Below are 24,750 nucleotides of genomic sequence, written 5' to 3'. Positions count from 1 at the left end.
TTAAATACCTAGGACACTATAAAATTTAGCTTTTTAGCTCTTGCTATTAGTCATGCCTGCTTTTAGCTTTTAGCTTTACTTCTTAGCTTTTGCTGTTAGTCATGTTTGCTTTTAGATTTTAGCTTGTAGCTTTGCTTCCTAGCGTTTGCTTCCTAGCTTTTGCTTCTAGCCATGCTTTGAGTCATGCTTCGGCCTGCACGCCTGCAGCCACGTAAGAAGAAACATCACTTAGTCTCGTCAAACTTTACTTCTTTTCTTTTCCGTTTGAGAGTTTCGTGTTCTGAGTTAAGTTTTGTAACGCTGTGTATCCGAGTCTGACCTCGAGTGCTTGTTCAACTTCAACCAGCCCACACAACAACGGGTCTTTAGCCAACGCCCAACCACGGGTTTCCCAAGATGTCACTTCAACGACTACTGAACTTCCAGCCAATCAGCGACATCGGGAAACCCCCTTTCAACGACAACTTTACAAAGGAGATGCAAGTAGTACCTCCAGACATTTGTACTGGTGTATCTAATATAATTTTAACCTCATTGAGGAACTCAATGCGAGGGTTAATTAAGTGATTAATGACTGTTCATGTCTATGAAATTTCACGTATTGCTGTAAACTTGGGACTTAAAATTTTCATTCTCTTTAACTCATTCTTCCCTAACTTTCTATCTTCCTGCAACTTGTATGAATGTGTGAGTGCGTGTGTTTATATGTTAGATTAGTTTGTCTTAGATTTATCTAATGAAGCCTTATTCATATTGAAAGTTAATGTCTTAAACTGCCGATCTTTTTACTGTGCTAATTGGTAGTGTTTTCACTATACTTTGGATATTAGTATCCAGCGCAGATTTGATGTTAAACGGCTAGTTCACTGAATCGCAGGGCGTCTCAGTGATCAGCCGTGAAACAGTGATTCTGTTCAAATTCCCTTTAAAATCTTAAATGATTCCCTTTTGAGCTAAACTGACCTGTTTCTCTTACACCGCAAGGAGAACAGTGTTCCACTATTGATGCAAATGAAGAAAGCTCAATGAAAAAACATCCGGCCAGAAAAGCTGCAACAGAAGAGCTAAAATGGCGTTTTTGTGAAGGCAGAGAAATGTGGAACAGATGGTGCATTTGCCAGTGTAAGGATGGTGATGTAAGAGCATTGAATAAAATGCCATGATTATATACGGGCTTCAGAGAATCGGCACAACCAGAGGGCGTTCCCATTGTATCATAGCTACGCAGCGGGAACTGAATCTATGATTCAAAACACAAAATGACTAAACCTTTATAAAAAATAAATAAATAAATAATAAAAAAAAAATAAGATTAAGAATTTAATAAAAACTATACTAAACCAAGTATAACTATACTAAATAGTATCTCAGTTTTTTTAAAATACCACTGGTGGCATATTTTAAATATTCAAACCTTAATTCAAACCAAAGCAAACATTAATATTTAATCTTTCAGGGTTATTGGTGTTTACAAACTAAAAATAAATAGAATGTGACTGAAAATGTGCACACGCCGACATCAATGTAGTTTTCAAATAAATACTTCAGTGTATGAGGATTTAGTATCAGCTACTAGCAACAACAGACTCAGTAATCTTTGCCATTTTGAAAGTGGCTTAAGGCTGAAATTCTCCACAAAACAATGTTTGAAAGGAGTCTGAGCAACTTTGAAGAGGTTTGAGCTGAATGCAATGCAGAAAGTAAAAGGCCATACAGAGCTATTCTGCTAGCACTATAATTATGCCTGACATAGCAGAAAGAAAATACAGGTATTGGCAATAAGTAACCGAAAATTAATTTAATAGTATATGCTCTAAAGTATCCCACTAGTCCGGGTAGTATAATGATGTTAAACTTAATATTTGTAATTCATTTTGAGAGTGGAGGAAAATGTAATTGGCTGTGTAGGTGTGCAGAGGGAAGGTAATTAAAGAGGAATTAAACCGTCAAGCCTACTGCCAAATGTACACATCTTCAAATCTGAAAAACAACACAGTGAACGCTTACCTGAGGAGGTGAGCACTCTGACCTGAGTGCTGGCGGCTCCTTCACCTCCTTCACTGACTGCGCGCACCTCGATGATGTATGTGCCCCCCTCAGGTAGCGTCAGGACCACGGCTGAGTTTGGAGTCTTCATGACTTGGCTGTGGCCCCGTCCCTCTTGACGCAATAATACCTGCAATGAAAAATAAAATAAAATAAAAAATGAACACATGCAGTGACATTTTGTTTTACTTTACACCCACGGAATCTGTGCGATACTTACCTTGTACCCAATGACTTCTGACTCATTGTCCCTTGCTTTCACCGGATCCCAGGATAGAGAAACATTGTTCCCCTCCTGAATCCACATCAGGTTGCCTGGGGGTAGACTTGGGGCTGAAAAGAGAGACAGATAACCAAACAGAAAGATGAAAAAAAAAAAAAACTATTTTAAAATGGTCTGTAATGAGCAATGATCACATTAATTGACAAGACAAATTAACCTCTTCTCAAAACCTATTTCTATTCATGTCACAGCGTGTGAACCGGTCAACGAAGCAACAAACATTACAGAAACTGTATTTGATGTATAATATGCAGTTATATGTTCTGGGGGAATCTGCAACCATGAAAGCTTTAATAGATAGCCAGAATTAACTCATTCATGTCTTGGACAGTCTTATTTGTCACTGTGAATTTTATAGTTTTTAATGCAGCCTAAGAAGTTGTTTTAAGGGAACTCACCATTTTTCTTAGTACTAATTTTGATGGGTGAGCTGGCTGGTCCTTGACCGACGCTGTTGAATCCCTTCACAGAGATCAGATACTGCGTGTTTCCATCCAGCCCTGTCAGCTGCATGGTGGTCTCATTCCCCACTGTCCTCTTCTTCTTCCCCATCTCCTCTTGCTCCATGTCCTTCCAGGAGCTCACCTGTTCCCAACAAGACAATCTGTCTAACTTTCTTCCTTTCATTAATTCAAGCGTTTGTGTTGTGATAAAGAAAATGAGACTGAGTTGCCTCAGTAAATGACAAAGTGAGAGTTGCCGATGTCATGTGATATTGTATCATTTGGTTTAAACAACCATCATACATTTTGCATGGAGAGCTTAATAGGCAAGCATGTAATAATATCTCCCTGTGATGAAATTCGATAATCTTTCTCACTGGTGGACACAACTGTGTAGTTTCACTGCAGAGAATAATTTTCTTCATTCAGAAAGCATAATAGTCATGGAAATGATGAAGAAAATAAAGGGTTCACGATCAAATATGTGCCTCTTTTTCAAAACCTAAAGAGCTGCCTAGCAGTAAAAAGCAAATGCCTTCTCAGACAGCTCTAACCATCACAGAACTTCATAAGTGATGGTTTGAGACCTTCTGAGTAGACATCGATAGTGATGCAAACGCTGCTCCTCAGGAGACTTGAACTTTGCAGTATACTGTGAGCATTTTGCTAAACGAAATTTAGCAAAAATGCTGAATTATATTTGAATGGCCTTAACATAACATAGCACACACATTTGTTGTATTGAGAAACATGGTTTGTTTTTACATTTAGAGTTAGTAATTTAGCAGATGCTTTTAACTAAAGCGACTAAAGGACATCAGGAGCATTCAAAACCAGCAAAAAATAAATAAATAAATAAAATAAAAAATAATAATATGCTGTTTTTGTCTTGGATGTTTATGTAGTTCATGTATTAAGTTTTTTATTTTTTTATAATAAATAAAATAAAACAAGTTAATAGAAGAGAGAGAATAGAGAATGTTAGTGTTTGCTGGTAATTTTTTTATTACACTGTACTTCACTGTGTTATTTTAGTATCACTGAGATACTATTAAAGTTTTTATTAATATTCTGAATCAGTTTTTATTTTCAAATGTTCCATGCTGATTTTGATTAAAGCTTTAATAATTTTGCTGTGAAATATATATATATATATATATATATATATATATATGTATATATGTATGTATGTATGTATGTATGTATATATATATATATATATATATATATATATATATATATATATATATATATATGTATATATGTTTCTTTAATGTGCATATAGTTTTTTATACATTTTTATTTCAGTTGTAGTTTGTTATTTTAGTACATTGTTAAACTCAGTTGTAGTTTGTTATTTTAGTACATTGTTAAACTCAATTGAAATTAGAAATGTTGCCTTAGCAATACGCTTAATTAATTAATTATAGTTTAAGTTTTAATTAAATATAACTTAGTTTTAATTAAATATAACAACCATGGTACCACACAAGTTTGGTCATTATTTAAAATAAATTAACTTTTTTTTCCCCCATTAAGGATGTGTTTAATTGATCAAAAGTAAAATAAAATACTTTCTTCCTTTTTTTTGTTAAAAACATTTCTTTAAAATAAATTCTGATATTTTAAGCTTTAAATATATCAAATAATCCTGCAAAAAAATAAAATAAAAAAATAAATGTTATCATGTTTCCACAAAACTGTTAACATTGTCAAAATTGATAATAATAAGAAATGTTTCTCAAGCGCTAAATCAGCATAGAATGATTTCTGAAGGATCATGCGACACTGAAGACTGGAGTAATAGCTGCTGAAAGTACATAAAATTATTTAATATACAGTGTATTAAATAGATTTTGAAATATACTGAAATAGAAAAGATTAATTTTAAGTGTTAATAACATTTAACAATATCAGTGATTTCCTTTATTTTTGATCAAACAAATGCACCAGAGTATAAGAGACTTCATAAATAAATAAATAAGCAACAACAATAACAACAAAAAACTTACCAACCCTATACTTTTGAGTGCTAGTGTATTGTGTATTTTTCAATATTGCATGAATTAAAAGTATTTGCACAATTCATATTTCTCTTGCTGTTTCTTACACATGATTCTGGCTAGGTTGGAGGCTCACTAGGCCTTGGCACAAAACCATTTATCTATTAATTTCCCCGTCTCTTACCTCATATCCTTGGGGTCTTCCAGGGCCAGGATTGGGCGGCTTCCACATCACTTTAATTTCGGAAGAGGAGATGGCAAACGCCTGCACTTCTGAAGGAGGTTCCCTGGGCTCTGCATTTAAAAACAGTACACATCAGATTTCACAGCAAATAACACATAAAGCACTTCACCAGTCATACGCTCTAAAAGCCTGCTTGGGATACGAGTTTGGTACAAAGTTGTGAAGCTCTGTGATTGTGAGGGAGAATCCCGCTGAGAGAAACACTTTGAGACTGAGAGGTGACAGGGACACAGAACATCCATCATATTAGCAGCAGTCACAGCAAACGCAGCTCGCACGGTAACCATAAAATCAGCCTGACACAGTGTGATCACACACTGAAACCGTTTGGTCCTCTTCATCATTTCAATGGTTGATCAAAAAAAATAAAAAATAAATGCACACATCATACAGACAACTTTTATTATAATTGAGCTCTGAGCTTGAAAGCCCCTTGTCACCATCTAATGTCATTTTATGAAACAGTCACTTTCATGAAAAGTGACTTTGTTAATCATGAAATCAATATTGTAATGCATAGACTTGTGTTAATGAATTGTGCTCATGTGTATTAAATGGGCACTTGTAGTGTAATTCAAATCTTAAAAAAATAAAATAAAATAATAACAACAACAACATAATATTAATTAAAGTAAAGCCACTTAAGTGTAGTTAACGAAAGTACACTTTCATGGCTCTTTATAAACAAACCTAAGTACATTTAATAAGTGCATTTTAAAATAAACTTTTAATTTGACATTATTACAAAGTACATTTTAAGTTATTGTTTTATTAATTTTTTTGTCATGTTTTAACATGATTACTTTGCTTTGTGTACTTACCACAGCACATGTAAAATACTGGATAATAATTTGAACTGTAAGAATGTTATTTGATATTATTACGAGTATATATTGAAATACATGATATTCAAGTTTCACAAGAGATACTATTCCAGTATTTATCATTTAGTTTTAAATAATAATAATGGTAGCCCTTTATTTTACAGTCCTGTCCCTTATGTACATACTATGTACTTATTATAGTAATTACAATAACTATGTAATAACTAGGTACTAACCCTGAACCTACCCCTAAACCTAACCCTACCCCATGTAGTTATCTTGTGTTATCAGAACTTTCTTAGATATATACACTGTAAGTACACTATAAGTACATTTTAGTACACGTACTGTAAAATAAAGTGCAACCATAATAATAAATAATTAAATAACATTATGAAATACTTTATTATTCTATATTAAAGTTTTAGTTTATTATAAATGCTGAGTATTGGCCAGTAACAGCCAATATTAGTAGCCAACTTTAATGTAACTAATTGCATTTAGTATAAAAATAAACCCAAACATATTTTCTACATTTTCGGTTAACTATAAATAACAGTGAAATCACATATAAAAATGTCTTTAATTCATACTTACATGGGCCAAAAAAGCATTATAATGTTCAACTAATTAAACTGTATATCAGTTTACACTATAACACATTTTCTAAATTTTAACTGTGAAATTACATATAAAAGAGCACTCAATTCCTTCATATGCAGGCCAAAAAAATCCCTCTAAAGTCCAACTAATTGCATTTAATATAAATTTTTAATATAATACGTGTTCAGATAACTAGAAACATTATATTTAGTTCACACTTAAGTATATTCTTTTACTCTTTTTATTTCCATAATAACTATTCTCAAAAAAAATCACATATAATTGTATTAAACTTTATTTCTTTTTGCAGAGGTGTATAATGTTCTCATTCTGTGTAATGTCTTTTGACAGTTGGATTTTGACTTTTGTACTGTAGTACCTGTATATCAAAAGAACATCCATCCACAGCGCTGGTTTAGCTGATGTGTGATGTACTTCAAAGTTTGAAAAACTCTGACTATAACATTGAGCCGCGTGTTATTGACGTTATATAAACTAGCAATAAATCCCATCAATCAGAGCAAGAACACATCTGACCCTCACCTCCCTCTGCTGAGAACACAGTAACCACCTCGCTGAAGGGCCCGTCTCCTTTGTTGTTGTACACCCCCACCCGCACCTCAAACGGTGTGAGAGGGGGGAAGGTCTCGTCTCTGTATTTATAGGTGGTGGAGTCTGCCGAGGTCACCATCTTCTCTTTCCACCCACGTGTGCCGTTGGCTCGGAATGCCACAATGTAGCCAAAACCTTCTCCATTTTGGAATTCTTCAGAGACGGGCTGAGGACGAAAAACGAAACTAATTATCATGACCTCTGGTTTCATTTCCAGGCAGATAATGTTTAAAAGTCACACTGTTTACACTAATTCTTAAAATATCGCTCAAAATATCCGAGCTTGCTTGAGGTAAAACACATTTCTCTTCAACAGGATCGGAAATTGGAAAAGGATCCTAATAACACGCAGCCAGCTGAGCTCGGAGAAATGAGGGAAGGGTAAACGGCCGTGCAGCAGGTAATTTATGAAGACTTTTGCTTGAGAATTATCAGCCCTGAAGATGTAGTCTGGCCAATTATTTGACTCCGGCACAACTCGTGGTTCCTGTGTAATGCGATTTTTTTTTTTTGTGCTATATTCAGGTCAGCTTAAATGCTGACATCTGAAGAACATTTTGCATCATTTTAGCTATCTCTGCTGGTGCTAGTTAAAAATAAATAAAATGCAACTAAATTCAAGTTTAAAATACAATCATGTACCCAATGAATGTTAAAGCATATTATGTTATAGAGTCAACATTGCAGTGCTTTGCAGAAATCTGAACATTTTTAACTTTTACACTCATAATCCTTTGAGATTTTAAAGTATCAGAATCAGTATTATTTTATTATTATTTAAGTCAACATAGAATCAAAACTGAGCATCCTTAAAGGAAAAGTTCAACCAAAATGAAAATGCTGTCATTAATTATTCACCTTTATGTCATTTCAAACCCACAACACTTTCATTCATAAAGAATGAAGATATTTTAATGAAAACTGATGCTAATAACTATCACTGTAAACCCTAATGTTGCCTTGACTTAAAAAAATGAAGTAATGTTGACTAAAATATGAGTTAATTTAAATCCTTGCGGTACTGGATTTTGAGATGATTATTGAAACGACAACTTAAGTATTTGATGAAGTGGCCCAATCGTTGTCCTTTGAGAGAAAGAACATGGCAGCTAAAGTTACAGCTTAACTCATTAGACCGAAAACCCTAATAAGTTGAATGAACTAAATTGATTGAGTAAACTCGTTGCCTCAATTTAATTGAGTAATGGAGTCTCCCAAAACTTACATATTTAAGTTTATTTAACTTGACGGTTTTGTAGATTGTACTTAAATCACTCAGTTCACCAAACTTGATGCTTATTTAATGTACTTAAACGATTATGTTCACTTAACTTGGTACTAATTTCAAGTGTACTTATATAATTTAAGTTAACTCAACATGTAAATTTACTGTAACTGAAAATTATGTTCTTATTTTTGACAGCACACTGAAGTAAAACAAATAACAGCATATTTAAACTTTGATCTTTTGACAAAATGTCACAATATTTATGAAAATACAGTAAACCCTATACTGCACTGTAAAAAAAAAAAAGTATTTTTATGTCTTTGCAGACATTGAAAAGACGTCCACTGAGGAGAGAATGTTTTTATGACGTCTTTTTAAAAATGTTTTTTATGTCTTCTGTACGTCCGATATAGACGTTCACATATCCTCCTTACAAGGTTCTTTGACTTTATTTCTGTCAGAAATCTAGAGAAGCTCTTATTGAGAATTAACAGAGGTTTAAATGTTCATACTTGATTCATTTGAAGTCACCATTGTGGTGGAAAGAGTTTGGTTTAGTTGGGATCTTGGTCCAGATACTTCTTATGTTAGCTTGTCTCATGCTGCTGTAAGAGTGTATTTTAAAATGCTGTTTTTGTGGCGAAGAAAGAAAAAGTTTAAAAGAGCTCAGGTGTTATCAGCTCTTTGTTGGTGTTAGCTTGTCTCTTGCTGCTGTAACTTGTGTGTTGTAAAACACTGTTACTGTGGCAAAGAGAGTTGAGATCTAACATACACATATCTTGCTTGTAATGGTGACAAATTATAGTAAAATAAAATGTATTGCTGCAACTATGGATATACTTTTATGGATATAAACTTTGTAGATTAAAATAATGTACTTACTTTTAGAAAACTGATCATGTCGTCACAAACAGACATCAAGATTTTGGATATGCATCACATCAATGGTGACAATCAGAACAAAAAAAGGCTGGAAAATAAGGAGGAGTTTGTGCTATGGAGCTCTTCTGTTTGTCACCGTTGTTGTGATGCATATGCTAAATCTAGAAGTCTGTGTGTGTGTGAGTACTCGATTGATTCTTTTACTCAAATTATTTCAAACACATTCATTTCGTCCATCTTCAAAATAAATATTCTGCTCTTGGTGCCTGTTCAAAATATCAAACAAAACTTATTTTATGATCTCAAATACGTATTATGTGATGACTTTCTCATCAACAAAAGACATCAGATAACACCTGAGCTCATTAAAATTAGTCTTTTTTCACCACAAAACAGCGTTTTAAAATACACCAATACAGCAGCAAGAGACAAATTAACACAAGAAGTAACTGGACCAAGATCCCAACTAAACCAAACACTTTCCACCACAATGGTGACTTCAAATGAATCATGTATCAACATTAAAACCTCTGAGTGATTTAGGTAGTCTACAAAACCGTCAAGTTAAATAAACTTAAATATGTAAGTTTTGGGAGACTCCATTACTCAATTAAATTGAGGCAACAAGTTTACTCAATAAATTTAGTTCAGTCAACTTATTAGGGTTTTCAGTGTATGAATTGAGTGGCTTAATCAATTCTTTTGAAGAATCACAAGCATCATAAGTATTGATCAAAAATATATAGATCTCATTAAACATAATAAGCAGAAGTTAAATCATATTGCTTAACACACAAGAACAAAACTAATATATATATATATATATATATATATATATATATATATATATATATATATATATATATATATATATATAACTGCTTTTTCACCACCAGGTTGAATCATTCTCATTGCAAAAACGTTCCATTCCATCCCATGGTGTGTTTTCCACTGTGGGACAGATAACAAAGGTTGTAATACAAATGCATCAGAAGCTGCCTTAGTAACAAGTGTTAAGTGTTTACATATCGTTTGATATGATCAGATATGGTGGATGATCATATATTGCTGTTAATTCGTGATATAGATGCCAATAAATAACCTTTATTTAACAGTGTGTTTCATTCAGAAATGTTACATGGATTTCAAGTGGCATGCTGACTTGATAAACTTTAAGGTAAAAATGATCGGGCTGAAATTGCGCCTGCATTGCGCCAGGTGTAAATAGGGCCCTCTAACTACTCAATGCCTTTTATGTGGCAGTTTACAACACAAGCTAATTTTACAACATGCCCAATATTTGGCTGAGCCACAAAGCTCTTCACTCCCCCAACCATACAGCTTCAAAAGCACACAAAAATCCACACAGACGCTTTAAACATGTATCCAATAAATAATTTAAATCTCCATATTTTTCCAGTTAAAAGACATCCTTTGTTATGTTGGTTCAGAGAAAGAAGCAACACTAAATGGCACTGAATTACATCAAAATGTCAGAGAGTCCCAAATGAATCGGGGAGATTTTCACTTGTAATGAAACACATCACTTGTGAATGTCAAGCGCTTTGATGGTGAGCCTGAACACATCAATTAAAGATGTGCTAATCCAACACATCCAAGACTCATACAGCCACAGCTCGCCGTTGTTCTGTGAACCATGTCAATGTCTTTTCAAAGTGCTTGGTTCAGGCCCTCGAGTAAATAAACTGCACAGGTGACGACATTGTGAATAACGCATCAAATATAAATTAATCTGCGGTATAATGGCTGTCTCTGGAAATCACCGCTGCTAATGCTCTGCTCTAGCTTGAAGTCCTTCTACACTTCACTTTTTAAAATACAGAGTACCAATATTTTATTCATTATCATCATGCACCTTTTCCCTGTCAACCAGTCTTTGACATTACACACAAATGTTTTAATTTAAATAAAAGCAGTCCATACATTTTGTAAGAAAAAAATAAAAATAATAATAAATAAATAAATTAATATATTTGCTGAAAATATTTCCGCTTCAACACAACTTTAAAATACGTTGTAAATTCCGCACATTGGCTGCACAATATAGTTTAGTATTTTACTATTCTAAAACCACTCAGATTACGCATGTTACCCTTGTTCCCTGAAGGAGGTAACAGAGAGCTCATGTTAGTAATGACCGAGAGACCAATCCACTTCGAGTGTACACTAAATGAGCTAATGCACATAGGCATGTGATCATTGCATCCAGCTGCTGCTGATTGCAGTGCGAGTATAACTAGGCAGCTGGAGCAACACACACTCAGGTTTTCACCCAGGAGCCGAGCCGGTGACTTGGCCGGTCAGCGGTGGTACAGTAGCTGTGGTGATGGGACGTGACGTCTCTGTTTCTTCCTTTAGGGAATGAGGGTTACATATTTAACCGAGACGTTCCATTTCAGTCTGTCACTCTTGACGTCACATCGGTAATGTGCAATAAACAGTAGAATTGTTTGTGTTATCCACCCTGTGTGTTTAGAAGACAATAAATTAAAATAATATGTAAGAAAATAACAAGAAATAGTAACAAACACTGGTTTGCAACATCAATCAGCAAAACAAACTGTTTTGTACAGCTAAAAATTGCTGAAAGCAGATGAGAATAGAAGCCAGACCATTAAATTTACAGAATTTGGCCTTTTTATTCAGTATCACTGTCTTCAACCATTAAACTACGTAAAAAAAAAAAAAAAGAAAAAAAAATGCATAACATGACACTTCAAAAATTGCTTTCATATTCTGGGCTCCTCTGCGTGCAAAATCCTTTTAGAAAGGCAAAGGATATCCATAGAAATTATGTGAAGTAAGGTGATGTAATATTTTAGTCATATCAACACTAGTCATTCTTAATTATTTAAAAGGAAAAAGCATCAGTATCGATATCAGTATCTGTATCACCGATATCGATATCAGTGATACTGGCCTTTTATTTACATGGTTTGGGATCAATACCAAACTGTATAACCCCCTACTGTATAACAATGAAAACATGGATTCTCAGAGCACAAGTATAGCTCAACTATCTTAAGACTTTTTCTAAGTATACTTGTAGTTTTAAGTATATTTCTGAGAAGTACATAAAGCACATTTTTGAGAAGTGCATTAAAAGTAGACTGAAATTATACTTTCCTATTTTTTCATTTAAAATAAGTTTACTAATAGCACACTTGATTAAACTTTTATTTTCGTAAGGGGAGTGACTCAGAATGAAACAAAATGGGAATCCAAAGATCAGCTCCTTCTCATTTGATTCATGAAGTCAAACAACAGCCAAAAACATCTGTCTGATGCATCTCTAAATTCTGAGTCACGAAAGCTACAAGCACAAGCATCTCCTGTGATAAGTTAGATAGATTTGAGATCATTAATAATGCTCAATTTTATTAATGAAGTTAAACTGCAAATGTAAGTTTGGGCTTAAAAAATTCTCCATTCAGTTCCTGTGAAAACTGCATTGCAATGCTGTGTGAAGTGAATAAATCCTAGATTTATCCTGAATAATCATGAATAAGAATTATATATCTTTAGTAAGTATACTAATATTGAATAAAATTGTAATAATTTAGAATAATAAATTGTAATAATATTATAATCTATTATAGCAATAAAAACAGCAAAAAAGACACATCCACAATAACAAAGGAATCATACTGTTTTGAATATATTATTTAATGTCATGATACCTTAGCAAGTATAGTACCATGAGACACAACAATATTGTAGTACTGATTACTTTTTCGCCATTCTGGGAGTTAAAAATTAAGGTAAGCAAATAATGAATTCTTTAAGATTTCACTTACACACACTTGGCATTATTACCATGCAATTATAAAACACTTCTCCTTACATCTCTACTCTCTAGCAGACCATTTGCTCATTAGGGTGCATATTCTCAAGTGTTTTTATTTATTTTATTTTTTTTTAACCATTTGACTAGACAAAACCACCTAAATTATACTTGTTCTGTAAGGTCATATAAGTTGATTATGCCTGTCCAGCTGCTAACAAATTTCCTTGCTGCTTCTCTCAAAAGAGGTTTGACACTTGCTCTGTGTTTTTCTGAGGGGGAGATATCAGAGCCTGTCTGCAACACCTGCTAGGCATTTAATAGAATCTATTAAGGGAGATAGAAATTTAATTAAAATGTAAGCCGGCAGAATTAAATCTTGGGCAATTTTAATAATTGACAAACACCTGTACTCTCCTTTCTTTTTGGCAGGGAATCCGTCCGTCACGCCAAATTTTGACTGATTTCCACCACTTCTGAAATTATCACGTCCCTTGGCGGCAGCACCCAAAATAAGATACAGACAGACGATGGGAGAAAATAGACTGTACCTTCACTCTAAATACTTCAGCACACACTTTTAGTGCCAAAGCAGTGTAATTAACTCACTCTAGTGTTTCTAGCAATTGAATTAACAATCTTTGAACCAACATTATCGGTGCTGGCTGAGCCTTTCTGCATGGGGCGACGAATAAATGGCCATTTAAAAAAAGAAAAAATCAGTTCTGCTACAAAATGAAGTGGAACATGCATCTAAAAAGGCTGTTGGGCGAAGGAGTGGCACCCACAGCGCAAATGAGGTCTGCTGGCGGTCTGATATCGGCACGCGCGGCATGCTGCGGCAGGCATCGAATAGGAAGTAGGGCAACTGTAATAGTCCAGTTCATTGCTCCTGGTGCCCGTAATACTTTTTCTTTCTCTGCAGACACTAATGAGCAGACGGGGCGAGCTGTTTAGTCATTTATCCTGTTTAATAAGCAGCTCTCGGCCCAGGCGCCTTGGTCTTCCACAACCACCCAGAGATGATTGGAGAGGCAGTGCAGCAGCCAGTTCACGTGCCCTGAAAGCCAAAGCAGCACTGCATCTTCTCATATCCACATGTATTGATTGGAGATGCAGAGCCAATTCAGTGGTTCTAAAGTGGTTAATCGGGACCTAGACAAACAGGGTGGAGCTAAAATAGAGCTAAATGGGACTGTGCCAGAGAAGAAGACATTAACGTTGTCCACAATATTAGGGAAGCTACATTCAAAAAAATCTGTTTTCTGGGATTGTTTACTAACAGCCGTGGCTCTTGAATTTCCTATTCAGCATAATATGACTTAAATCCTGCATGAATTATCATAATCAAGCCTTTTCTGTTCTCCCAGTTGTCAAGAATAACACTTGTAAGAGTTCAAGTGACTCTATATGAAGACAGTATCATCCAGAGACAAATAAACGTTTTATAACAATTAACCCAAACTCCCTCTTAAAATGGCCAGTTTGTTTATAAAATGCATATCATTTAATTTGTGCTGAAGCACAGTAATGAGGCAATATTCAATCTCATGTGTCGCATTGAGAAGTTTGATTCAATTGAGTTTGGATTTGGTTGCGTGAGGAATCAAAAATAAATGTTTCACAGAAAAATGCATCCTCAGAAATAAATGCTTACTTTTTAATAGCGAAATATTAGGTTAAATTCTGCTGTTTGTCACTGTGATTTGAATATAAAACAATTTTCTAGTTCATAGGTCTTCAAACCTGCTCCTGGGTACCCACTGTTCTGCAGAGTTCAGCTCCAACCCTAATCAAACGCAACTGAATCAGCTAATCAAGGTCTTCAAGATCACTTGAAAAGTCACAGGCCATGTGTGCTGAAGCAGGTTGGAAACAACATTTGAAGGACAGTGGGTCCCCAGGAACAGGGTTGAAGACCTATGTTATAGTTGATTTTCTAGTTGTATTTATTGTAATATTGCAGTTTTTCTCAATCGATTTGACGCGTCTCCAAACTCAGGTCACTGTTCTCAAAACAGTTAACACAGTGATCTGAATACTTTGTCCTAAACGATTGTACATTTCCATTCATTTTATACAAAATTACAAATCATGCAAATCTTTTTCTCAAAACAATGTGCATAAAACTCTCAAATGTTTTCAAGATAGTTAATACAGCCAACCAATACTTTAAAGGGGGCTACAATGGTGTTTCATGTATTCAGAGTTGTTCACAGTGTTAAAGAGATGGATTCTCATGCTAAACATGGCCAAAATTAAAAAAAATAAATAATTTGGACGTATGACAGAATTTCTATGCTGAAAATCTTACTTCCAGGCTGGTACAACTTTCGCCTGTTTTTTTTCTCGATCGTGGATCTAATGACGTAGACGATGGTGGAAGTCCTTATATGAGCATTTCTCTCGGAAAAGCGCGCCAATGCACACGTTGACCAGAGGAGAGCAAGACCGCGCACATCTACACGCTTCATCTGGAAATCGTCTGCAGCGCTTCACAGGATTTGTTTGAGAATGTCTCCAAATAAATGCGTTTTTGGATGTGAGGGAAAGTTTACTGTGTTCAGCATCCCAAAGAGCCCAGCGTCACACGGACAGTGTTTTTGTTTTTCCGGGGTAGCAATGGAGTGTAGCAAGTGCATTTGTGTTTTCTCGTCATTTCAGTGACGGCACGCCTGCAGGAGCTCGGCTTTTTCCGGAGAGAGTCGGAAAGCTGTATTTTTCTTTTATAAATATGATAAAACTAAAGACTTTTTGGAGATATGAAGGATGCAGTACTACCCCATAGGTACTCAAGATTAACATGCGATTAGGTGAAATGTCTCAGGTTGTGAATGTAACCATGGTTCCCTGAGTAGGGAATGAAATACTGCGTCCTCTAGGGGTTGCTTTGGGGAACACCTCGTTGTGACCCGTGTCTGAAGCATACATTGAAAAAACACCAACTTGTTGCTATTGGGAACTGTATACCCATGCCGCCATGCTGAGGGGAGTGCAGGCCAGAATCATGGCGAGCACTAAGTACCAACTCCATTTCCACGGGAGTTGCCCCTGGGACGTTTAGATGGCTGTCTGTGACAGTACCCCTTACAGCCAAAGGCCTAAGCTACATAGCCAACTTAACTGTCAGGGCCTCGGCCTGGGGTAGAGCTGAAGGCTTGGAATCAGGAAAGATTCCTTTAAAGGGATACGGCTAAGAACCTAGCATTTTCTACCAAGTCTTGCCTCTCACACAGGGGCTACCGCTAGCTTACGCATAAGCTTGCTGAAAGAGCTGTCTCAAAAGTTCTCAAGTAGCAATACCCTGTTTAGATAGGTATCCGAGGATACATAGGAGGAGTGGTGCCCAATATGAATGGGCCTTTTACCATCTCAAGAAAGGGCACGAAGCAACTATACCATTGTATTGTAAAAAAAAAAAAAAAAAAACATTATAATTATTAAACACAATAAATAAATATGACAGTAAAATGACAATACTCATTTTAATGGCCGTTTTACTTTCTATTTCAAACATTAAAACATAGTTTTTATTTTGTCAGACAACTGCAAGTAGACCTTAAAGCTTCTCTTTTGTTGACCACAGATTTATGAACATTTGTCATGAAACATTTGAGAAGATGGTTGGAACATGTTGCATTTTTTAAAATGCTTGCTATAATGGACCCAAACTCACAACGCCTGCGGGGATCCAGTCACAACATTTCCAACAAACCGAGTTGCTCCAAGACACTGAAAATAGTGGCCAATACTCACTTTTAAAACAACACGTATCACTACATTGCAGCCTTTGTGATTTGATAACAGCATTAAACCATATTGTTTTCTCACAACCATGTGCTGTTAGAATTCATCAAGTTTCCGGCCAATAAAACTAAATAAAAAATTGTTTCATATATTTCCCAGTGCAAATATTTACCTGCATTTAGAGTTTAATGTTGTGTAAATGAGATGAAGTAACATACATTGTCAACAGGTCTTGTTAGTGTTTGTTAGTACTGACCGGTTTAAGTATGGTGGCACTCTAATTGTTAATGTAAAGTGTCTGTGCTAGAAAAGGTTATATTCCAGGTATGGGAGACTTGGTAACTGAAGTATTATTAAATTCATAAAGCTGCTCAGTCACCATTATGTCCTTGAGCAAAGCACTCGGGCTCCGGGGGGACAGTCCAATTAATGCGTTGCAAATCGTTTTGGTTTAAAAGCGTCTGCTAAATGATATGTAATTTAATATGATGTACTATGTGTCTCAAAATAGCACCTGAAGCTCCTGTCAGGATACTTGCTTGTACGTCCCTTAAAGTGACATAGCAAATAATTAACGCTTGAGAAATCTCCCGTGTGTTTAAAACAGGCAAACACTATACTCACAAAGTGTTCAGAGCTCTAAGCAACATCTAAAAACCGTTAAAATGTATAGACACATTCTGCATGTTGTGAATGCGATGAGGGGCTTATAATTGAACTGTCATTGCCAAAGCAAAATTAAAACTCTGATTATTCTGTAGTTACAGTGATAACCTCCTCAAGGGGTTATAAACTCAGAAAGTCATCACGGTAAAAATATTCCATTGCATCTGGAATGAGCCTTATCGTATTTAATTTCTCACTAAGGTACAGTTCTGCTAATATGAAAGTTATTTGCCTGGTGACAGTCGGGGCCTGAGTATTTAATAACTGCAAGAATATCGTCACTTCAGCGTACATCTGTTCCTCAATTCCCCAGTTAATCGCAGGTTTAACTGGCTTCATCTGGAAACCACTTTTTTTTTTTGTGTGTGTGTGTTTATGTGCACAATATCGCCCCTCACAGCAGTGCACAAAACCAAAGGTGATTCTATTCATTAGCATGCTAGTATTCTCTTTACACAGAACAGAAAAAGTGACTAGATGTTGCCGCAGGGTTAAAAATTCCAGATAACAAACAGAATTTCAAAAAAACATCCAAGCGCTTTGAAGATTGAATGTCTCTCTCATTTGACAAACATTATTTATATTTTATAAATAATAAAAGGCATTGACCACAACCATCAAGCTTCAAAAAGGAAAAATATTCTAACAGTATATTCATTATATTCAACAGCATATGACCTGTGTGATATTTGTCTTCTGAAGCCATTCATTATGCTTGAGCTCTCAAATTTCATTCTCCATTCCACATATTGGAAAATGAGTGGTGTGTCAAATTAGATTACAAAACATTTGAGTTGTGTTTTGGTGTCAGTGACATCAAACCTGGCACTGCGCAAGAATACGTATTTTCATTTTGCATGTAAACGAATGAAGTGAGATAAGGCAACAGTACTATTTTACTACTTGATAGTCCTTTGTGAAAAAGAAGTATATTTTAGCAAACTTTTAAAAAGAGTTCTATGTAAATAATACACTTTACAATATTATACTTAGGTTTAAGAGCTTAATAATGCAGAAGTATACTTTTGAAGAAGGTTGGTAATCAAAAAGTTACTGGTAGCCAATGACTTCCAATTCCATTGCTTCACTGCTCCTGTACTAGGTCGACCAAATATTTGCCTACTTAAAAAAAAAAAAAAAAAAAAAAAAAAAAAAAATAATCATCTACAATATTGTAGTGAAGAAGGCATATTCAGATGTTTGGAGAGCATTTTACATAATACGTGCCAAAATTGCCAAATGTCACATATCGCAACAGTAACAGACACAAACTCAAATTAGAATTTTGGGTGACATACACTCTATGTACAAACCAACACATCTGCACATGAACAGATAAATGAATATGCATAAACGACTTGTGAACATTTTCAAATATTACATTTTCCTATTAAGCCTACATCATGTTAATAAGTTGAATGAAGTTAAGCTTGCAAACTATTACACGTGTCTAGCAGGTCTGCACCACTTCGAAGTCCTTTTAGCCTCCAACAGTATTCCCACTAAGCACAAAATTTCATTTAGAATATAGTCATTCATCTGTTCTTATAGGGTTTGGGACTATAAGTGTAGCAATCCTTCAATAGGCAAATTGCGATGGTGGCAATTATAGCCGGATACAATTACGAACGCTCAAAGTCAATTAGCTGCGGGAATCTATTTGGCCAGGAACTGCAAGTCTTTTATGCCATATTCATTAGCATAGCAAGAGTTCACAGTAGGGAGTCCATTGTGCATGCTGAGTGCAAACCTACCTCCCAGGATATGACCAACTCATGCCTGCGGCCGTTCCCCCCTCTCACGTTGGCAGGGGCTACTGACGGAACTGCAGACACAGAAATACTGCAATGTAATAATGCATTAAAGTATTAGCTTTTAGTAGCTAAAACCTCTGTGCAAAAATGCGAGTGGTGCATTACTTGCGAATGACTACTAATGATTAATGAATGCTTCGCTGTTAAGACAGAGGAGGAAAATTTACTCTACAGATATAACTCTCAAAACCACAACCATGAATTACTAATTTGAGGAACAGTATAGCACTCACTAAACACACCTGACAGCTTTAGTCTCACAAACAAGCATAGGAAATAATTAACAAAAAGCTAAATGAGAATAGTTCAACCAAAACTGTAAAATACTATAATTATTCTATAATTATTTATCAGTTATCACTTATTTACTCAATTACTCATGTAAACAAATCCGTAATTACAAAGGCGCTATTTTGTGGGATAATAAATTAACTAAGGCTCATGGGAAAAAACTTGTTTCTATATACATTTATTTATTCATTTTTAAATCCAGCAACGTACCTACATACACATACAGTTTACTGCAGTTCCTAGATGAAACTGAATATTAATGACAGTAGGTACAGGTAAACACCATCGACTTTTTTCATTTTCACACAAATTATGATTATTTTTATGCAGTTCCATTTGCACAATACTTAACGTTCACATTTTATTTAGGCATTTAACAGACAAAGGCTTGTTAACTCTGTCAATTAGATTCAAGTTTAGTGTAGGCGGCGTATTAAAAAAAAAAAAAAAAAGAAAAAAAAATTCACAAAATGGAACATTTACTTTATCAGTGCCAATCACTGGACATATCATTTCCAAACTGCCACAATACTCTACAACAACCAATGTAATGAAAAACACACTTTTAGCACCACTCACTGTACATTTTAACATACTCTGTGTAGATTCTTCAGAAATTTCTTGTTTTAGGGCTCCATGGCTAAAAATAACAGCACATCGGTTTTGGCATGAGGGAAAGTAAATAATGAAAGAACTATTCCTTTAAGAAACAAACAAATGAATGGTGGCATATGATGACAAACTACAGTAATTCAATCAACTTTAAATAATGATAAAAAAGTAGCTGTCATTGTATTCGTATTTTGTTGCTGCGTAATCGGTCAGGCCTGCTGAATGTTTTTTTGAACCAAAGTTTCTTGAAGCAAAGGGTTTTGTTCTCCGTAAATAGAGAATTCTCCAGCCTCTTTGCCTGAGGGCACAAGTGCCTTTCTGCTTCAGCTCAAACACAAAAAACTTGTTTAAATTCATGTAAGCAGCTTATTTTTCACTTCTCCTCCAATTAAAATAGAACCAGGGTCACCCTGGATGTTCAGATGGGTGACGGCAGTCGTAAAAATGTGTCACAACACACAGCTACATGATCACCCCCCACCCCCACCCCCCAAGTGGAGGATAAATGAGGCTTGAGAGAAGACTGTTTGTTTAGATTTCCTTTCTTTTGGAGGGTGTTTAGCTCAGTGATATTCATGGGTGAATGAACCAGTGACAGATACCTGCTTCCTTAGTGCGGACCGCTCTCGAGGGGGCGCTCGGGTCACCTGTTCCTATGCCATTTGTGGCCACCACCCGAAACTCATACTCCACCCAGGGGTTGAGCTCCACTGCCATGGCAGATTCCATGTTTCCTGTCACCGGCTCTGGATCTGAGGGGGATGTGGAGCACAGCGGAGAGGTACCAAAACAAGTGAGGAATCAATATAGCTTAAAAAACAAGCAAAGATTTAAGATTTGACAACTACTGAGATTAAATCAATGTAGACTGGAGGCTTTTCAAAGTAATGTTGAGTGATATAGTATGCTTGAGCTACACACACACACAGACACAAACAACACAAACAATACAAATACTGAAATACAAATACATACATATAGAGAGGAAGATAGATAGATAGAGAGAGAGAGAGAGAGAGAGAAGAACACATGAAAAACATGAAATAATTTCACTAATATAATAATAATAATAATAATAATAATAATAATAATAATAATAATTATTATTATTATTATTATTATTATTATTATTATTATTAGTAGTAGTAGTAGTAGTAGTAGTAGTAGTAGTAGTAGTAGTAGTATTAGAGTAATAAGAAACTTTTTACGTTAGTGGTGGCACCTTAAATTGGAGAGATAAGACTTAATATGTTAAATTATCCAAATATTTCACGACCCATGTGTTAAATTTACATATTACATTATTTTTCTTTCAGAATTGTTTTTTTTTTTTTTTCTGCTCTTTACTGTACATAGACAGCTGACTTCTAAGACAGCAGCCAAACTCAAATGCAACTTTACAAGTGACTGATTTGGAACAGTGCAAATGTTTTCCATTAGCATGTCATTATGATGTTCTATAAGCATAAACACATGCCATGACTATTATTTAGCCAGAATAAACAATTATGCTGCCTATGTTTTCTAACAGCCTTTGCATCGAGTGCTCTTATGATGCTTTACATGCTTCTGCTGGCTAAGCTGAGGAACGGAGCCAACATCTAGTTTTCTAACATCATAGATCGATTTTGAACAACATAAAAAGTCAATACTGGGTTTTTCTTTTTTTTAACCGGCTAAGCACAAAGCATTACATTTCTGCAACAGTGATGAATACAAAATGCTTCTGATTCAAAGAACATTTTCAACAGCAATACCTGTCACAGCTGCTTTCTAAAAACTCAAGAGTTTTGATGGCCATGCCCCTGTTAAAAAGAAGTGTGCTTAACTGTATTAAATGTATACTTCTAGTGTACTTAAAAAATAAAAAGAAATGAAAATACTTACATATTCTGTAATATACACTGCACGCAAAAAAAATGCCCTAATAAAGTCTTTACTTTAAAGTATACTTTAATACATAACTTTTATATTCTACATATCTTTTATCAAAATTTAAGGATGTACACTGATTAGTACATTCACTTATCAAGTGTGTTATTCAATATTACAACTTATGTAATTACTAATAGTACATATGAAGATGTCCTTATGTAATATTTAAAGGGTTAGTTCACCCAAGTAGCTTCATAAAATTACGGTTGAACCACTGATGTCACATAGACCATTTAAAGATTTAAATATCTTAATTTGTGTTCCAAAGATGAATGAAGAATGGGTTTGGAACGACATTAGGGTTGAGCAATTAATGACACAAACTTCATTTTTGGGTCAAAATTGCACTCAGTTAAATGTATTTCACATACATTTACGCTATAATAGATTTTATTTAATTTAATTTGGCATGAAGCTAAAGAGAATAAAAACATTGTATTCAGTTTGGACTTGAGTATATTGTTTTAAAGTATATTATTTCCATACTAAGTACTATTTTTTAAAAGAATAAGAATAAGAGATTGAAAAATGTTTCCATCGCTTCTAGTAAAGCAAATTTGTGATTTTGATTTCTCTCTCTTTTGCTCAAATCAATACATAAGAGACACAAGACACAAGATTATGTTTGCCCAGAAGACTGGCTCCTCTTTCCACACACCTCATTTCAGTCCAGACACACACTTGGCTTAGGACCAAACCTCTGGGCTATCTTCTGTCTACAGTTAACGGCTGAACATAACCTGTGGGACCAGAGTCTCGCTTCACGAGTGAGACTGTGAGATGATAAACTCCCAGGTGCTCTCCACATAATTTCTCTCTTTCCCGCCTCTGGCTTTCCCCACCTTATCTCACTGTTTCTCTTCCTCAGCCTCTCTATACTTTAATGCTTTAGGTATTTATTTATTTTTTTTCTGTCCCTCTTTGACCACACATGCCTTGATTGCCTTTGCATTCCTCTGAGTTTTTCATTTGTAGTTGTAGTGTGCCTTTCTGGCATGCCAAAAACGACATTCATATTGCCACTGGCTCTTGGGCTTTTAAATAAAGCTTTTTGAAAAACTGTACAGTATGAGAGTCCTTACAGGTGCAAGAATAATAAATAAATAAATAATAATAAGTGGCTTGAGAAATGTAAGTAACATACATAAATACAGTATATACAGTACAGTATAGAAGTTACGTACAAATGGCATAGTATATTTCCCTTTACCATGAATGCCATGGCGATACAAGTTGACTATATTTTAAAGACATTAGAGGTAATTATGAAAATTACATAATAACATATACAGCATCTGACCATTACATCAACAGGGACTTTAATAACACTGCATAAATACAGTACGTAAACATTAATATGGAGTCTGTCCTCTGCAGCTAAAGTATAACAGCTTTTACTCTTATTTCAAGGCTTTCCACAAGATTTTGGAGTATTTCTGGTGATTTTTTTGCCCATTTGTAAAGCGTTTGTGAGGTCATGCACTGTTGTAGGACAAGAAGATCTGGCTCTTAATGGCTCTTAATTTTCATTCCACTTAATCCCAAAGTTGTTTAATGGCGTTGAGGTCAGGGTTTTGTGAGGGCTAGTCAACACCAAACTCATCTAACCATGTCTTTATGGACCTTGATTTGTTCACCGGAGATAGAAAAGGGCCTTCCATGTCCCCTGCCCATCCCCTGACAAAACAGCCCGATATCGCTCTTCAATCATACATCACATTTGGTACATTTCAATCAGGCACTTAATGTCTTCAAAAAATGCGTTTCCAAAAACCTATAACAGCTTATACTGAAGCCTATCCGACAAAACTACATTTGCTGGAATGTTCCACTTTATTGGAATATCTCTCTTTGTTAACACACCTGATTCAGATAATCAGCTTGTTAGAAGTGAGCTCTGTGCATGAACTGTGTTCCCACTGACATGGTCTCTACACAGTGTTCATTGCTCCCTACTCCCTGAGCAGGGAAAAACTGTTGAAGATTAATTCACTTCTGAAAATTCATTCACAGATTTCTGATGATCAACATGGACAAGTCTGACATCATATAGGCTACCTCGGTAAATATTAAAGGAGCTATGTGGAGGTTTTTACTTAAAAAAATGTATGAGCCAACCATGATTTTAAAAAAAAGAATGACACCTCGACTGTCCACCACGGTTGCCTCTATCATCCTGTAGGCTCAATTATTTGTGGAGGAGTCGGGCCCGAATTGGCACGAAAATTCACAAAATGTGACGTCATGCGCGTTCTCGTCTACTTGGGCTTACAACCATACGGCACGCCAGCCATTATAGTAAGCAGCGGCAATAGTGTTTAAAAATGGACTCTGCGGATTGAAAGACGCGACCAGCCTCCAGCACAATTCAGACACCCACGGACACTCCTCGAAGTAAAAAAAAAAAAAAAAAAAAAAGAGCGTGCTCCTCTGCGCCCTGAGAACGAGCATGAGACTGGCTGCAGTTCCTCTAACGGCCAATGGTGTCAGTAACGGTTAGAAATTTCAGAGCCTATGCAATGCTCCTTTAAATTCACCCCTCGCACACTTCAATGCACTTTGAATGGAACATTTTCGTTCGCTTCAATCGCTGGAATCAATTTTGGAATATCCTGTGATGTCCGCTTCGCAGGGAACTTACATTCAAATAGAACAACCATCTGAAGCCATGAGAGAAACATACAAAATGTGCAGAGTATGGGGCACTAGGAC

The 24,750-nt window shown here is 35.4% G+C and overlaps 1 protein-coding gene across 2 annotated transcripts in view; it reads right to left on the bottom strand.

Annotated features, from left to right (window-relative positions):
* Positions 1-24,750, bottom strand: part of LOC127977144 (contactin-5) — a 288,917-nt gene that overhangs the window by 5,142 nt on the left and 259,025 nt on the right. For both annotated transcript variants that reach the window (XM_052581846.1, XM_052581848.1), the window contains exons 17-23: positions 20,706-20,855; positions 19,141-19,211; positions 6,990-7,224; positions 4,960-5,069; positions 2,728-2,914; positions 2,267-2,379; positions 2,008-2,176 (exon numbers count right to left, since the gene is read on the bottom strand). In XM_052581846.1, coding sequence (XP_052437806.1) covers positions 2,008-2,176; positions 2,267-2,379; positions 2,728-2,914; positions 4,960-5,069; positions 6,990-7,224; positions 19,141-19,211; positions 20,706-20,855 — 1,035 coding nt within the window. The remainder of the gene's footprint in view (positions 1-2,007; positions 2,177-2,266; positions 2,380-2,727; positions 2,915-4,959; positions 5,070-6,989; positions 7,225-19,140; positions 19,212-20,705; positions 20,856-24,750) is intronic.

This window comes from Carassius gibelio, chromosome B18 (assembly GCF_023724105.1).
Source record: "Carassius gibelio isolate Cgi1373 ecotype wild population from Czech Republic chromosome B18, carGib1.2-hapl.c, whole genome shotgun sequence".
Classification (NCBI taxonomy): Eukaryota; Metazoa; Chordata; class Actinopteri; order Cypriniformes; family Cyprinidae; genus Carassius; species Carassius gibelio.
This window is presented reverse-complemented; position numbering and strand designations above follow the sequence as displayed.